At 36.0% G+C, this 18,026-nt stretch overlaps 2 protein-coding genes across 3 annotated transcripts; one reads left to right on the forward strand and one right to left on the reverse strand.

Annotated features, from left to right (window-relative positions):
• Window positions 1–4,246: 4,246 nt before the first annotated feature.
• On the forward strand, window positions 4,247–6,974 carry LOC18430215 (WRKY transcription factor 22). Its single transcript, XM_006840374.4, has 3 exons — window positions 4,247–4,810; window positions 5,046–5,186; window positions 5,531–6,974. The coding sequence occupies exons 1-3, from the start codon at window positions 4,530–4,532 to the stop codon at window positions 6,027–6,029; spliced, it is 921 nt and encodes a 306-aa protein (XP_006840437.1). The 5' UTR covers window positions 4,247–4,529; the 3' UTR covers window positions 6,030–6,974.
• A 3,187-nt stretch (window positions 6,975–10,161) lies between these two features.
• CLPP5 (nuclear encoded CLP protease 5) lies at window positions 10,162–17,060 on the reverse strand. Of its 2 annotated transcripts, none has more exons than XM_006840373.4 (9): window positions 16,888–17,060; window positions 16,144–16,257; window positions 15,872–15,986; window positions 15,577–15,669; window positions 12,932–12,977; window positions 12,749–12,821; window positions 10,983–11,017; window positions 10,775–10,863; window positions 10,162–10,685 (listed from the first exon to the last, which is right to left on the reverse strand). In XM_006840373.4, exons 1-9 carry the CDS (start codon window positions 16,995–16,997, stop codon window positions 10,473–10,475), a joined length of 888 nt encoding a protein of 295 aa, XP_006840436.1. In that variant the 5' UTR covers window positions 16,998–17,060; the 3' UTR covers window positions 10,162–10,472. The 2 variants fall into 2 exon arrangements, with proteins under 2 accessions (XP_006840436.1, XP_020520585.1); XM_020664926.2 differs by having other exon boundaries at window positions 16,144–16,260.
• Between the last annotated feature and the right edge of the window lie 966 nt (window positions 17,061–18,026).

The raw sequence follows: 18,026 nt of genomic DNA on the forward strand, positions 1-18,026 counted from the left end.
AGTCTCTTGATAACTCTATCTGTCCATATCATACGTTCATGAAACCAGCGTTGGAAGCATGCATAGAATTTGTTTAAAAGGCTTCCATTGTTATTCATTGAAGGGGAGTTCTGAACTTATGAGTGCCTAAATAAGCTTTTGATTGGGACTTGGTGATGTCATTTTTGCAATTGGCTCACAAGGCTTGAGGGCATGGAAACATTCCATATGCATATGTTGATCAGTGATTGAAAAATAGTTGATCGTATATGAATTTTAATTTTAGGACATCCTGGAATTCTGAGACCCATCCGACTCGATCTTGGATTAGGGGATCTCAACGAGAGATCTCATGTTCAACACATAAGTCAGCTTGGATTGTCAGGCGATTCTAGTTTCAAGAACTCGAAATCACCCCAAGTTTCCAATTTTTAGCTTTTTTCAAATACAATCCAATCTGGATCGGGAATCGTGTAGGGTGGGTACTCTTAATCAAACCCTAGAGAGGTGGGTCCCCAATTCCCATTTTTTAAACAATGAACTATGTAATATGATCACACGCATCTTAACAATCAATTATGCCTCATGGACATCTAATCTTAGCTAACCATCTCTTGTAGCGATGTATCATGCATGATGGATGGTGATTGATGTACATGTACAAGATATACATGTATGCTCTCAAAATAAGGGCCCATCATTTAATGGGATGTTTAATCTATTAAGTTTCTTGCCGCATGCTGGGGCCTTCAAGGAAAATCTAATACATGCACTAACAATTGACAGTGAGACAGTTGATAAATTCAAACTGGAGGGTGCGAAAGAGCAAGTGGATCAAGTTGACTTTCTCCCAACAAACATAAAAGGCCACTTTCCAATTAAATATCTCGTAGAGAGATTTAGAAATAGTTTGTCCAAGTTCACTACCCTTGACAGAAAGAAACAAAAAAAAAAAAAAAAAGAAAGAAGAAGAAGAAGAGAAACTTGCGTATATATCCATCATAATTATAACAGTTATTTAAAAAATCCCTCTAATTTTTCTAATGTACGCGTGCACCCTTATTTCCTCTTTATTTATTTATTTATTTATTTTTATTTCTCAAGTTGACTAAGCTATTTTACATCGTGAATATGCAAAGCTAGGCCCCCGTTTTTCTAGAAATCAGGATATTCAAGATCTGAAATCGTGATTTCAAATCTTGAAGATATAAAACGATTGCAATCGGGGAATAAAAAGAAGATTTGGGCAAAAAGGGTTATGGGGCCTAACTTCGAATCTTAGACATATGAAGTTATGAAATCATCATCATCGTCATCAAAGCTTTTTTTTAATATTTTTATGGTGTCGGTTATACGAATCTTAGTATGTCATTTTGCTCTATTAGAGGTTATACCCTCAGTGAGCCCATAAGTCTCCATATATTTTCTCATTACTTCTAACCATATCTTTTTTGGATTACCCTTTGCCTTTTTTGAGCTGCCCACTGGAACTAACTCACATCACCTAACATGTGTTGTATTGAGTCTACGCTGGAGATGACTAGTTTACCTAAGTCTACTTTTTCTTATCTTATTGCCTATTGGTGTCACACCTAAGTTCTCCCGAACGTATTTATTTTGAATTCTCTCTCTTCCTGTCTTGCCCCTCCCAAATGCATTTATTTTTGAATTTTATCCCTTTTAGTCAAAGAAGGATCACAATCCTATATATATATATATATATATATATATATATATATATATATATATATATATCCAATTCATTAGATATTCAATTGGATAGCTTGGGGTGAGTTACAAAGTTCGAGAATTTTTTTTTCGAACTTTGTGTTTATTCAATGATGCTCTTACACCCTACCCATTTTGAAATTTAAGGGACAAGAATGATTATGTTCTCCATGTATAAAAGATAAGATGTATCTTTATAAACAATCTCATATATATAAATTATGAAACAATTTATCTATGTTACAAAGAGATAAAAATTCCTTCTAGTAATCAAATGTCAAATTGGATGGTTTAGGATATGTCACAAACATTAAGAAATTTTACTTTGAGTCTAGTCAGTAACACACTCACAAGTACCTGATTTGAAACGGACAAAGACGATTGTGATATCCTAGAACTAAAAGTAAAGTGTGGGAAAGAGTTTGGTAAGGGTCTTTAACCCCTTAAATGATAATTTTTCCCTAACTATTTAAAAAAGGGTGAGGTTTGTATAAGGTGTCAACCTTATTCTATTTAAGTAAAATGGACCTCAAAACTATGCGGAAAATGCAATTTCAGCATTGTAAAGTCCTGTGATATGAAAATTTAGTGATGTCCCCAATTATGAAATTAAAGTTCCACAACTGGTGACGATCAAGCAGATCTATGAATACTTGAAAATCTTAAAAATAGACAATCTAGATAATGTGTTAGTAGATGATTTTTTTTTAGGACTAAAAATCACCTTGTTTTTCATATTAATGAGTTTTGAGGTCGAGATGATTGATTTGAAGGTTTAACAACCTAAGAAAAAACCTCATTTATAAAAATTTTGGACGCGCCTTACTTATACAATATAAAGTTGACAACTTGTGTGAAGTTTTTGGTAAAAAAAGAACCTAGCAAGCCAACATTAGTTGATGCATTTTCAAGTCCTCATTTGACGTGGCATAGTAGATGTTCTTGGCATGACAGTGGGCACATTTTATGTTTTCTCTTTTTTATTTATTTTTATGTGGGAATGGAGATTGGGACATAAATGACAGTAATCCTAATCATAAAAGAACTCAAGGCACAATCATGGGCTGCTAAAATGGAACCAAAGGTTGTCTGACACTCAGCTTGTTCTTGTTTTGTAGGGTCCATGGCTTATTGGGCTTAGGACCTTGCAGTTTTCGTTCCACCCTATGAGATTTCCATTTTAAAATCTAAGGATGCTATTGTTGTTTATGTTATAGCATAGCATAATAATAATAATAATAATAACAAGGGTGTGGTTTTTATAAAGTTACAATTTTAAACAATCCACGCACCTTCAAATTTTATCATGACATGTAATTTTGGTAAAAAAAATTTTAGAATTATCTCAAAATCTATTTTTATATTTAATTACAAAATTTTAAACTCAAAAAATGGTTAAAATCAAGTAGATCTATAAACATGAAAATCTTGAAAATCGATGGTCTAGATAATGTATTGCAAGTTGCATTATTTTTAGGGCTCAAAATCTTTTTTTTTTTTTTTTCATACTCATATATCTTGATGTCGAGATGATAAATTAGATGTTTTTTCAACATTAAAATAATATTTTTCGATAGATTTTTGAGGTGTATCTATAATTCTGCATTTTAATGTTGCTACTTTATATAAACTTTCTCCTAAAAAACAGTTGTCTTAATAAGTGAAATTAAGATTATGTGAGTGATCATATGATTTATGAATAATTATTTTCAAAGATATCCAACCATCTGATTTAGATTAAACATTAGAGTGCTCTCGCAATAATATTGTATATTAATTACAACCTAACTAACAAACACAATCGATAAAAATAGTATATTAATTACAACCTAACTAACAAACACAATCGATAAAAAGAGTCACGGCTATTAAGACCATATTGGACCGATGACCGTTATATCGGCAGATCTGATTTAAGATAATGATTAGGTTTAACTGAAATCTGTCAAAATTAATGTTTGATTAATTTTAATGGGTCATACCAACGGTATAAACCCATTTTACCAGCTAAATAAAACTTGAAAAAAAAAAAAAAAAGTACAGTTTATATTTGTTGGAAAGAAGTTAAAAATGTAAAAAAGGAAAGATTGGACGTAGAGAGAGAAGGTAAATGGTATGATGTAGAGAGAGTGAGAAGAGATTGCAAAAACTCCACGTGCCGAATGGTCCAGACAAGAGATAGGGTTCGATATTCAAAATAATGGAGTTGTATATACTGCCCTAAGTAAGCTGCCATGCAGACGCGGTTAGAGAGAGAAGATAATAAATGGTGATAAGCACAAGAGTCCTGGACCATGTGGGGTGGCCGGTCTTTTTTATAAACGTACGTACGCGTTAGAGAGAGAAAGAGAGTACAGGGTGAGGTTTGTATAAGGTGTTATTTAGAGAGAGAGAGAGAGAGAGAGAGAGAGTATGTACAATAACAAAAGTGTTAATGCTGTGGAGGAGAGAGAAAGAGAGGTTCATTGTATAATGGAGTGGGTTTGGAAGTTACTTGGAGGATGCTATATTTAATGCCATCAGCTGCTGGGTTTTCTTCACCTTTTTATTTAATGGAGGGAAAGGGAGTGGGGAAAGCAACTTGCATTCTCTCTCTCTCTCTCTTTCAATCCCCCATTTCTTCTTCCCATTCCTTACCCTCTGCAATTCCAATCCTATAACCCATCTTTAATTTAACCTCGATCCCCATTCTTTCTCCCTCTAAAATCTCTCTCTCTCTTTCTCTGAACTCTCTCTCTAAAGAAGAGAAGCAAGCAACAGTGGAGGGAGGAAATGGTGTAGCAATTTGATCACACAAAGAGGGAAGAAGTGGTATTTTTGCGATGGATGTTTGTTCTTCAAAACCTTCTTTGCAGACCCATGATCAAGAAATTCAAGCTTCCAGACCTCACTCAAAGGATCCAAAACCAGAGTTGCAGATTCCCAAATCAGAGTTGCTAAAGGCTGCCAAACCAGAGCTACAGGCTGCAGAATCAGAGTTATACACTGCAAATCCAGAGTTACAGGCTGCAAAGCTTGAATTATACATTAAGCCTGAGTTATACAGTGCAGGGCCAGAGTTGCTGTCTGCAAAACCAGAATCCAGTCCTTCATCAAAGAGAAGGTGGGTTTTTTTTTTTTTTTTTCTTGTGCTATTTTCTTGAATTTCAATTTCATCTTTCTTTCTTTTCTTTGCGCTTGAATAAGTTTCATGAAGTTGTGTTGGGTCTTGGATTCTTGATATTGCTTTGTCATCTTGTTTTCTGGATTTTATTGGGACTGGGTGGATGCCATATGTTTTTTGTTGTTTTTTTTAACTTTGAACTAATAAGAACTTGAGATTGATTCTCTCTCTCCAGGAAAGTGGCTCCAAAGACAGTAGTGACAGTGAGAATAGCAGCAGCAGCAGCTGGGAGCCAAAAGGGGGACTGTCCTCCTTCAGATTTCTGGTCATGGAGGAAATATGGACAAAAACCAATCAAAGGTTCTCCTTATCCTAGGTATACTTTGTTCCCATATCTTTTCTAACGCTATTTCCTTCTATTTTATTCCCTTCCTTTTGTATTTTCTCTCCCTAGGTCTCAGTATCTTCAAAACAGCACTAATCACAAGAACCACCTCTTTAGTTTCTCTTCTCTCTTAATCTCATTCTGCCTTTGGTCTATCTTAGTTTTAGAGATTTAAAAAAGATAATCAATTGGGCTTTGGTCTCCTGCTAAAATGCATTTTCTTTCATTGATTATCAAAATTAAAGGAAACCCAACACTGTTTTCTCTCTCGAACCTTAAGAATTGCTTTTAGAGAGAGATTAACAATGAATAAGATTTATGCTTTTTTTTTGCAGGGGTTACTATAGATGTAGCACAGCAAAGGGGTGTTTAGCCAAGAAGCAAGTAGAGAGATGCAGAACTGATGCTTCTATGCTCATAATTACCTACTCCTCTACACATAACCATCCATTGCCTTCTCAACAAGCCACAAATCCACCATTAAAGAAACCCCAAGAAAATTTAGCCCGAAACCCAGTTCCGGTATCCCCCAATTTGGCCAAAACCCTAGAGAGCCAGACAGTGGGTGAAGCCCCCATTGATGATTTCTTCTCGTTTCAGTCACCCATGAGAAGCCCTGAGGACTTGAATCAGGAAAACCCATCGCCATTGACTGAGGAGCCTGTGTTTGAAGAGCCCTTATCTTATCCTCATATAATGGCCTTCTCAGAACCCAAAACAGAGGAGGGCAATGAGTTCTTTGATGAGCTTGAGGAGCTCCCCATTTCCTCATCTTTTGCAGGTCCCATGAGGAATAGTTTCTTCGATGAAAGGATACTCATTCTCCCTTCTTAACACACCATGCCAAAGCTCTCTCTCTCTCACTAATGGAAATGGATCAAGGAGTATGCAAGTCTGGGTATCTCTATATATATGCTTAATGGAAATGGATCACTGAGCAAGAATGTCTTGGTACTATGGCCATTTACCCTCCTCCTCTCTATTTCTAACTTCATTAATGCACCACCTTTATTGATGGAAATCGAGCTAGGAGTATGAAACTCTGGGTAGCTTTATTAATGGAAATGGAACTAAAACTATGAAACTGTGTATGGTCTTACAACCCCCTCTCGCTCTTTTTGGGTGATCTCTCCCTCCCCAACTTTAATGCACTAAATTCATTAATGGAAATGGGCTAGGAGTATGAAACTGTGTATAGTTTACAATCTCTCCCCCTCGGAATTCTGTGATCCCTCTCTCTTCTCAATTCAGTGATGCTCTAAATTCTGAATTCACAAAGCATGGATGACTTTTTACCACGTCTCCCTCCCTAAGTTTTAATGGAAGTGTTAAAAGAGTACGAAAGAGCGGCTCTTTTTATCCCGGAATAGATGAATACGGTAATGGAGATACTTCTTTATGCAGTTGATGTCAATTTAAAGAAGGCACGAGATTCATGCCTCTCCTCCATTTATTATTATTACAATAAAGTTGATGGAAGGCCTACATAAAAAGAGAGAGAAGCAATGCTTTAGAGATTGTTACAGATATTCTGCCATGTAAAAAAGCTTGAAAGCTTTTTGTGAGTGGCCCATGTAATGAAGACAATCTAGGTGATTCATATTGCCACTGCCCATTTTCCTGATGCCACCGAAAAACATGGTCATAATCCTTACTGAGAAGTTTCTTTTGCTCTAACCTGAGAAATCTTTTTGTTTCCGAATATTGTCTGTACATATGTATATTTGGAGATCCGCGTATTCAATCTTTATATGAAAGCTAGGAGTCAGTTGATGGTAATATTATATTGTGATTTCAATTGAGCTAATTATGTTCTGATTGCGTGATATTATTGTCAATTTACTATCAATCAAATCAAAATTAAGCAAATGGTGTTTCAAATACATATAAATTATGAATGGAGATACATAGGAATCATCTATATGTATAAAAAGTAAGAGTACCAATAACAATCTCCTTCCTAAATTTATATTATGATAATATCAATGTTGGTCTTATCATATCAATGCATGGTTTTGCTCAATGTTGGATGAATTACTATTATGGAGCACCGCAGGTCCCAAATTAGTTATGATAATGAGAAGACATTATTCTGTAAAAAGAAATCCTTTTACATAATTAAACAATTCAAAAAATGACCAATCCCTTTGCATGTTTGGCCTTTCTAGAGAAGATCCAGGCACCAAACTTTCCTAGGATGATCTACATAAGAGAGAGAGAGAGAGATGCATCTGATGTGTGTTTTTTGTTGCCTTTGTTTTTCTAGAGAGAGAGAATCACATTTCTGGAACTTGTTTTGTTTCTTTTTCTCTTGGTGTTCCCTTTTGGTTTTCTTTTAGTGGGTTGCATCACTTTACTGTCAGTTTGGATACAAACATTATGGTGTGGGGCATGTCAGTAAAGAGTTAAAAAGAATCACATACATTCCCCCATGGCTGCTTCTCTCCACATACGGCCAACTTTCTTTCTTATCCAATGCCTGGTAGTTGTAGCCCACCAATTATTGCCACAAACTGGCTCTTATCCAAGGTTTGCTAGTGCAAGCCCACCGATTATTGCCACAATTTGCACATTTTTTGTGTTCTAGGAGGGCTATGCACATGTTTCTCTAGGGGGAGTTGTCAATGGGCCCGAGCCTCAGTCCCACTTGCACTCTTCATAAAAAAAAACCAAGGAGCAAAGAAAGTGAAATTATTCTTCTTCTAAGTCTTAAGTACCAAAAGTAGATCTAATAAAGTAAAAAAATATAATTTTTATCAGAGATTTGGATGATATTTGCAGACTCAATTCAGACCATTCTAGGTGGAGGCCCAGACTTGGCCCAACCCTAGCCCACCGGGGGCCTGAGCATTATAAGCCCAACAGGCTCACCAGCCAATGCAACCAATTGTAAACATATCTCTAAAGAAATGTTACGATATTGTAAATATTGTTGCCTTGCTTTCTACTTTCAGGCTGAGGCAGATGCAGTGGTTTGAGGGAATCTGAGTGGGTCCTCCTCCATATTAACTTGGTAGGTTAGTAAAGATTTGATACTCCAAAACGTGAGGCCTATAATAATGGTAGGGAGACGCGCTGATGGCATTTGTGTTTGTCTTTTCACTGCACGATATTTATTACTATGATGTTTATTACAGTAATGTTTCGACTCTTTCACACCTAAAAGGGCGTATTTTTATTAGGGTAGCAGCTCAATGATAGTTGGTGAAGCAGCATCTCGAAACTTACCAAAAAAATGCAATTCTAGTGCTAAAAGCTCTATTTTCGCCTCTGGCTATAGTATTTGACCTTGCAAAAATTGTACGAGTCTTAGCCTTTTATAAATATTTGAAAATGGATGATCTATAAAACATGTTATAAGATAGATTATTTTTAGGGTTTGAAATTCTTTGTTCGTAGATCTATAGCTCTCGTTATTGGAATGAAATCATTTATAGATTTTTTAACCCTAGACTTAAAAATGGATGATCTATAAAGCATGATATAAGATGGATTCTTTTTAACGCTTAAAAGTTATAAGACGACAATTTTTAAAAACTTAAAATTCTTTATTGATAGAGCCATAATTGTCGATATTGAGATGAAATCATTTATAATTTTTTTATCCCTGGACCTCACTTTTTTCAGTGAGATTTGAAGAGTGGCTTTATAAGGCCTCCGTCCGTACAAGATGCTATCCCAACATTAAATGACGAAATGACCAAGTCCACAAAGTCATTGCGCCCATCTGCCTCAAAACTTAAAATCTTTCAAAGCATGCTTACCCCTTCTCGTGACTAATTAAACAGACCTTTGGTTTTTTAAAACAAGGGGTGCGGTTTGTTTAGAGCCTAGGCTCTAAACAATCAAATTAGGCCTTATCTTTTTATAAAAAATGTAGTTTCAATACTGAAAATCTTTGTGATAGCTTTAAAATATATTTTTCATTTTTATTTATAAAATTTAATGCTTCAAAAATGGTGTAGATCAATAGATTTATGAAAACTTGAAAATTGACGGTCCAAAAGTACATTACAAAATATATTATTTCCAATACTTGAAATCCATTTTGTTCTCATGTCCATACATCTTGATGTGAAGATGATCAATTTGAGGATATTTGAACATCAAAACAATCTCTTCTAATGAAATTTTGAGGTAAGCTTTAATTTGATTGTTTAAAGCCTCGGCTCTATATAAACTTATCTTTTTTAAGAACCCAATTTGGGTTTCTACATGCACGCATATGTAGAAACGAGGGCTTATTAATAAATCTATTTTTGAGATAGATTTTTGAACTTATTTTTAAGAACATGGAATATCTAACATGAAAATCATGAATATGAAAAATAAGTAAATTTTAAAAACTAAAAATAATAATTCTAGTAAAAAAACATTTGGACCGCTAGTCTCCATTGTTTTTAGATGGAATACCTACTTGCATCCATCTTTAAGATGGATGCTTCAGACTTTTTGGACCGCCTATGTAATCATGCGGTCCAGTCCGAATGAAACAATTTTCCTTAAAAAAAAACCCACCCTAAGGAATTATTTATGTAGGAAAATATGGCTAAACAAGCAAACAATACTGTGGAACTGTTGAAACCTTTCACTTCCTTACCAGCAATGGCTAAGTGGCAATATGCCAAAACTTGGATAGATATCTGAACTGGCAAACAGCTCGAGCAACTTCGATCACAAAATAAATTGCAAAAAAATAGATGATGCCATGTGCAAATAGATGTGGAGAGAGAGAGAGAGAGAGAGAGAGCATAAAACGAAAAGATCAGAAAAAGCAACAGATTTCCACAAATGTATATGCATGAAACTAGAAGGTGCAAAGCTGCGAATGTGCAGAGAGGGGCACACAAAAGAAAACATCAACAGTGAGATTGTTATAGAACTAGGAAACGAAAAAAACCATTAAAAAAGTGAAAAATAAGAGAGTAGAAAGGTTGGCAATCCAAACAGATTAAAGAACACTCACTGGTTTAAGCATCATGTTACTGTTGAATCCTAGAGTTCTGGTTTAAGCATTCATGTTCCTTTTCAATCCTAGAGTTCAAACACTAAAAATGTTACAAAATCACATATCGAAAATGTTATTAGCCTTTGCTTCTGTCTAGAATAAAGTAACATTCACACAATTTCCCCTTGAATACAGGATTAATGGGTAGTTTCACCCCAAGTGAAGATCACGCTATTTGAGTACTAATTGACTTCCTTTATACAGTGGGGAAAAAGCAGCAGTTTCTCATAAACTGAGAATAACTGAGTGAACAAAGCCCAGGCAAAAGATCATGGTGATTCTTCTGCAGGCGCAGCTGGTAGGGGCTGGAGAGCTTTGAGAGGATTCAAGATAATGCCATCAATAAGACCATAATCTTTTGCTTCCTTGGCGCTCATGAAGAAGTCTCGGTCAGTGTCCTGGTTTATCTTGTCAAGGCTTTGCCCAGTATGGTATGACAGGTACCCGTTAAGATTCGCCTTGTGATGTAGCATCTCATTGGCCTGTAATGTACCCGAAGTATAACAATGGTTGAGAGATTAGAGACAGACAATGTAAACTAAGTACACAACCACGTTTGAGAGAGAGATACCTGGATGTCTATGTCAGTTTGCCCACCCTGAGCTCCACCAAGAGGCTGATGAATCATGATCCTAGAGTTGGGCAAGCTGTATCGTTTCCCTTTGTTGGGTTAAAGGAAAGAAAAAAGACCAGGATCAGCCAATAAATCACCCATAATATTTGGCACAGTATTGAGTTTTTGTGATATGATGTACCGTAAAATGTTCATCACACCTCACCTTTTGTGCCGGAGCTAAGAATAAAGGCCCCCATGCTGGTCATCACAAAACAATCCATGATTACACAAACGAGTTAATGACGGGTTCTTTTCTGAGCAATAGGTATGCATTGAAATAGGATGAAGTAAATCTTATCCTGAACTCCTATCATGCAGTAGAAATCATGCAAGCAACAAGGATGTTCAATTCAATGCGCAAGGAATAACCATTAAAATGCAAATGAAAATCCCAAATGAGATTATCAATGATCTTTGCAGTCAAATAGTCATATGATACTCTTGTTGTAAGCAGCCACACTCAAGTGATCTGCCGCAGGGTGTTCTTAGAGAATCCGCTGTTTGGCATTACTTGGCAAGGATCAGATTATCTCAGCGAACCATTTACAGGACAAAGGCAGTAAATTTCTAAACAAAGTCGAACTAAGGCAGTCAATTTCTAAACAAAGACGATACAAAGTATACATTTTATAGTTGTATGGAGGAAATTGAAAAAGTATCATATAGTCCAAAACAATCCACAGGGGAAGTATGGCTTATGTCTGGGAGAGATATTTGGGGTTGCCTGGTAGAGTAAGCCCCAGGATGGCCAATGAGATGCATAGTTTTTGGACGGTTTAACGACGAGAAATAGAGAAACCTGAAACTGTGTTAAGAGTCCAAATCATAGAATCTCCTTCTCAAGCATCCCCTCCAAAGATACCTGGAAATTAGGAATAAGCTCAAAATCCCTTACTAATGAACTGTCTTGGAGTCGGAAGCCTTACTACTGCCAACTAAAGGTAATATCGGAGATAAGCTTCCTTGCTCATGCATCACAGAAAAAACTTATTGAGGAAGCCCAATTGTATCCAAGAACATCCTACCCAAAGCAAAAGACCAACTCACATAAATAATTAAAAAATTTATTGGGGATGGAACTTGGAAATGCGGTTTGCCACCAATGCATTGAACCCAGTAATCCCTGGTATATATTCAATTTGTTGGGGATGGAACTTGGAAATTCGTTTCTTAGGTTTCATGCAAGAACTTTGGTATACCAAGTCTTGGAAATGGTCCAAAGAGACATCTTCAGAGATTATGCAATAATGTTCCATGGATCCATTTGAATACATGGATCCAAATACTTTCAACCACTAAGGCCCCATCAAGGATTTAGAGAGCTTGTATAGAACCTCATAACATGGGAAACAGAAAAGCGGATGGGAACATCCTCTCCGCAAAGACCTTCACCTAAATCTTATTGAGAACTGCCAACCAAAATCACAAGCCAGAAACAATTAATGATTTCAACCATGAATTAGGAATATGTTCCCCTAATAATCTTTGCTCCTGCAAAGAACTCTTACAACCTCATCTACCATTGAAAATCTTACAATACTCTTCATGACAAAGAAGACGAGCACTATCGGACCTCTTCCTAATATTCCATGAAGTAGGAAAAAAGAGGAAATTTTTGAGAAAAAAACACAGCTATCTTTAAGTGGAGTCCTTATGACAGAAGAAACCAAGAACAACAGAAATACAGCTATTCAGATTCCCCATGCTAAACATCAGAACAATTTAAGGTTAATTGGAATGTAGGATAGCCACAAGGCGACAGGACAATGAGCAATCATAATTATAAAGTAACATCCTTATTCTGATACACATAGACAGCAAGCTCTAACTAAAATTGAAATTGGATTAATGATGTGATAATCAGACAAAAATAAAATAATCATAAGGTAGTTCAAATTTAACAAAATATGGCGAGTAAAGGCCTCTCACCTAGCAGCCAGGCCAACACAAACAGTGGATACATCAGGTCTGATATGTTTCATGGTATCAAATATGGCCATACCTAATATAAAAACATAAAAATCATAATATAAAATCAATTTTAACTTAAAAAAATTTAAGTTTAAATTTATCAATAAATTTGTAAATTTCATATCATAAATGGGTTCTTACCTGCCGTCACAGACCCTCCGGGAGAGTTGACATATATAACGATGTCCTGTGGAGCCACACATTCCATACATCAGCAGGTACATTATTCATGCAATGCTTTATGATAACTACCGACAGTTTTTTGAAGTCAAAGGTGAGCTAAAATAATTAAGCACTGCAACAATAAATATATTTTGACTTGGCTCATGATATACCCTAGCCAAGGAACAAAAATATGATAAAGCATGACAATGATATGGAGAGGAATCACTCTAGCGAAAGATCAGATAGGAAACTATTATTGTCACACTGAAATTGTCAGGCCCTCATATAACTATAATTGTCACACAAACCTTACGAAGGAGGAATGAGTATGTACCTAAGTCCTTCCTATAAAGCCTGCATGGCCGACACATCAGATCCTTTACTTATATCGCATACAACTAATATTGTCTAATTTTGCAGTTCCCTTTCAGGCCTATTATTTTCTAATACACCTTTTTTGGGTTCTTCTTCCAATGAGCAGTTTTTTTTCCTTGCGTTTTAGGTAGTTTATTTGATTTGACTGAAGAAGAAACTTGGCCCCCTTCACGCAAACCAGTTGTCACACCAGTAACCAATGTCACAGGCTTACCATTTCCATTTTTCCTTTTTGCCGTAAAGAAGAGCCCACAACCTATCAATCACATGGTTTTCCACTCACAGGGTATGGCCCTTGAACACTATATGGCAACTTAAGTCTTTCACATCTTACTATGCCATTATAAAGAAGCTTTAGTTGCATGTATAGTATCAATTACTCCAACATTCAAAAAATACATGAACATAACAATTAGCCAATAAGTCATTGACCTTGCTTGCCTCTCTTTTTTTTTGGGGGTAGATAAAGATACGTGTCGGGACTAACTGTGGAGCCACTCAGGCACTGCTTGCCTCTCATTGAACATGAGAGAACATATATGGTACTAGATATTAGCTGCACACAAGGACAAAAATGAGTTATCCTAGGCCATGTAATAACTTAAGGCAGTCTGCCTCAAACATTATAACAGCCCAATCATCAGTCCATGAGTCACCCTTTGAGATTCAACTCCAACATTAGAGGTGTGGCTATCCATGACACTTTACCAGACCCTTAGGTCTTCTGACTATAAGCCATCTGGCTTGCAATGCTGAAGGTCCACAAATCTCATCAATTGTCTACCTTGTCCTGCACAAACATCCACAAGTACATTGCCAACTTAAAAATTAAGAGGTCACTTGTCATGTGCACCGCCAAAGATAATGTAAGACAAAGGGACAAAGAATACCTGTCTTACGCTTATGATCTATGAGTTATCACGCTGATCATCTATGTCAAAGGAGCCAAAAACTTCATCTCCATCCACATATTTACGTAGCCATCCTAATAAGCTTTTTCCAAGAAGTAGATCCCTGCAATTTATTTATCTATAAAGAATTTAATGGACCACAAAGCCCTGTCAGTCCATAAGCTATAAGACTACCACCGTACTCTGCCTTCCACTTTCCTCTTTCCCTCCCATTTTATTGTCTCTCTGGTTTTGAGCAACCAATTGTTAAAAATCATGTCCGCAAAGACTGAGGATTTTTGAGGTTGAGAACCACCACATAACCAAGCTCCACTGACATTAGTCAGTACGACAATGCAACCCAGTCATCCCATTCATCGTAACCTTATAGGCCCAAGAATCGCCCAGTAAACTTCCATAGAACTCCAGAGTTCAGACAACTATGTTCTTATTGAACCCCAAATGTTCCATAAATATATCTGCACTACACTTCTTCTTCACTTTTTTCTTCTTTGACAATCTCATTACCAGTTAATAAAATGATCCTACCTCTAATACATTCTTCAGTCTTTGAAGTTGCACCCACCATTAAACCATTATAACCTAAAGCGACAATTTAAGCAGATTTTGAACCCCTGTTAGCTTTGGACAATATACCTTTACTCCTACCCCAAACTCTTTTGCAAGCTCTAAATGCCAATTTTTTTAGAAATCAGCAATTTCACCACAATGTTTGAACCATAAAGGTGATGAAAGTGGACACTAAGGTGAAAAACTGTAACATAGACATAGAAATTCTTTCACTTTTTGGGGAAGTATAAAATGAGACCATCTACCTTTGGCACAAGGTGGTCACAATTAATCTTGACCATTGGATGTGAAATTGGGTCGCTGCATTTATTTCATTGACTAAGCTCAAAGTTCAAAAGAAGTTTTCTCGAACTTTGTAACACATCCAAGCTATCAGATTTCACATCGGATGATTATAAGTAATTGTGACCACCCTATAACAAAGGTAAATGGTCTCACTGTACACAATCCCTTACTTTTTACAGCAAGCCTTCATGACATTAAGGTGAAGCAAAACAAACCACAAAATCGGTTGCAAGGATGATGGTGATGAACTTTGCTGAAAGCTGCTTTCACAATGTGTTTCATAAAAAACAAAGATGAAACTCATACATTAACAAATGAATGCATCCATCCTATTTATAACCATGAATCAAGACCGAGTTTCAAGGAATATAATAAATCTCAAAAAAACATCTTAAATGGTGATGAAAGCATGACAATTACATGCAAAGGAAGAGAGAAGATAAATATGGTCTGAGAGAGAGAGAGAGAGAGAGAGCAAACCTTGTAAGGATCGACGGCATCGAGATAGAGAAGTTGTGCAACAATAACATTTGCCATATCATCATCCACAGCTCCCCCACAACGAATTATCCTCTACATGCGCATTGTAAAAATACATATTTTAATGCTTATAAAAAAAAAAGCAAATATTTTTGGACATTATTCCGCAAAAGAAAAATATATTTTAATAGACATTTATGGCATCCACTTCCTAAAATATGGATCTGCAAGACAAAATGACTCAGAAGTACAATCTAATCGCTTACTATGTAACAAAACAATACAATGCACTTACATGCTGAAAAAGCTGACTGATAACGCTCTGGAATCGTTCTTGCACCATGGGTGGTGGCCCTTGACCAGCCTGGGCTATGGGGAAGTATGGGGATGAAGGAATATGCAAATCATCCCTAAAATAAAACAACCCAATAATTCACCATTAATTCAATGCGAATTGTAAGCTAAGAGAGTTGATGTATTAGAAATACAGCTGAATATGACCAATGAATTCGCTTAGAATTGCATGTTATGATAATTAGACAAATTGAAAATGAGAAAAGTGGATACCTTACAGACCATATGCCTTTACGAGAATCACATTCGGGGGTCCAATATCCCCCAGAATAAGTGGCTCTCGGAGAACTCAATATTTTCTTTTTACTGCAGATGGAATTTTGTTTTCTGCTGATTGATCAATCCCCACATTGTACAGGTCAAAACCCCACAAAAAAGAAGAAGGAAAGAAACAGAAACTGATTAAACTTCAGCTAGGAGCTTACAGGTTTATAGACAAAGCAAAGCATACTAACTGATTCAAACCAGCTCAAAGAAGCAAATTGACAAGTGGCAAATTGGGGAGTAAAACACTGATGGTTTAAGGTTGTAGAGCACAAATCAAACATTTGGACAAAGTTGTAGAGAACAAATCAAAATTTTGGACACATCTCTCTCTCTCTCTCTCTCTCTCTCTCCCTCCCTCTCTCTCTCTCTCTCTCTCACACACACACACACACACAGAGAGAAAAGACAAAGGTTAATCCCAAAATGCTATGTGCAAGCTCAAATTGAATACAGAACTTATTGAAAATAAGAATATCGACATAAGAACCCAAAAATACAATAAAAGATATTAATATCTCTGTATGAGCTCCAGTCTACAACTGTGAGGCATCACCCAAAACCATCAGATCAAACTACCCTAACAGCACATAGCTCATACTCGCAATCACGGAAATATAAGTTCTCCCTACTTAATTCTCTGCCAAAAACTAGGGCAAAAATTGAAATGAAGGAAAAGGTGGGATATCATACCCAGTAGGGAGCTTCACAAAGGGAAGGTTAACAGGGTTTTGCGACTGCTTCGAGTGATTGAGATGCAGCTTAATGCCACTTCCTGCTGTCGCAACACAGGAATGCGCCATCTCTCTCTCTCTGGAGCTCTCTCTCTCTCTAGAAATGATGCCTCAAGTTACACAGAGTCGCCCTTGCTCCAAATCCCGGGGGGATTAATCCACAGGTGCAGGTGAAAAAAAACGTAATTAAATGAACAAAACAAAAAATGAGAAAGCATTTCCTTGTGAATTTAATTTAAAACTTTGCCCTTTCTTATGTAAAGCATTTCCTTGTAAAGGGTATTTATGTAAGTATGAAAATAACTAGGGAAAATAGTTTGTGGGTTCGGGTTTTGTAAGACATAGGCCCTGTCGCTAGGGCCCGATTACTCGACCGATATTTGGGCCTGCCGCCATTGTGCAAATATGCAAAAGTTTATGTAAGGTTTTATTGAAGTAAAAAAAATCCTTGTTTTCAAATTAGAAAATCCTCCATTTTGATCTCTCAACCTTCAGATGTACATATAGGAAGAAAAACGAAATTCAAGTTTTTTTAAAAATAAATCTTGTAATAAATTATTTGGGCCGTCTACTTTTAGATTTTTAAGTGTTTGTAGATCAACTTGATCCGAACTATTTTTGTAAATTTTAAATTTCATAGCTAGAGATAAAAGTAAATATTCAAACTATCATAATGTTTTTTAGAGTAGAACCATATCCCTATTGAATTTATAGGTACATCTTACTTCTACAGTGTAAGAAGGACATTGTATACAAACCACACCAAGAGATTGAGTTTTTGTTTGTGTTAGATTTTATTTTCATGTGTGTGTTAGATTTTACTTTAAAAAATACCGCTAATGTGGCTCTTCAAAAGCAAGATCTTTATTTGGCTTTAACTCTTGTATGGAAACTTTCGGTTGTTTTTAGACATGGTTCGGCATTTGAAGTAATGGAAATTTGTCAAAAGACTTATAAAAGACAAGTTCAGTATTGTACCTATTAACAACTATTCTAGGGTATGATCATCTTGAGCATTTTGAAATTAAATCAAAATATATACCCAGAATATTAAATAGTTAAGTTCTTACAAGTATTTGGATGATTTTTTTGTTAATT

The sequence above is a fragment of the Amborella trichopoda genome, chromosome 2 (genome assembly GCF_054954075.1).
Source record: "Amborella trichopoda isolate Santa Cruz 75 chromosome 2, AtrichopodaSantaCruz75HAP2 v2.0, whole genome shotgun sequence".
Taxonomy (NCBI): domain Eukaryota; kingdom Viridiplantae; phylum Streptophyta; class Magnoliopsida; order Amborellales; family Amborellaceae; genus Amborella; species Amborella trichopoda.

Bases quoted from the DNA above. Each gene is read 5' to 3' on its own strand.
- LOC18430215 (XM_006840374.4), top strand. From the start codon at position 4,530: ATGGATGTTTGTTCTTCAAAACCTTCTTTGCAGACCCATGATCAAGAA. The intron at 4,811-5,045 runs GTGGGTTTTTTT...CTCTCTCTCCAG, and splicing joins AGTCCTTCATCAAAGAGAAG to GAAAGTGGCTCCAAAGACAG. The intron at 5,187-5,530 runs GTATACTTTGTT...TTTTTTTTGCAG, and splicing joins AAAGGTTCTCCTTATCCTAG to GGGTTACTATAGATGTAGCA.
- CLPP5 (XM_020664926.2), bottom strand. From the start codon at position 16,997: ATGGCGCATTCCTGTGTTGCGACAGCAGGAAGTGGCATTAAGCTGCAT. The intron at 11,018-12,748 runs GTGAGAGGCCTT...TGTGATGACCAG, and splicing joins TGTGTTGGCCTGGCTGCTAG to CATGGGGGCCTTTATTCTTA. The intron at 10,686-10,774 runs GTATCTCTCTCT...GGTACATTACAG, and splicing joins AAACTGACATAGACATCCAG to GCCAATGAGATGCTACATCA.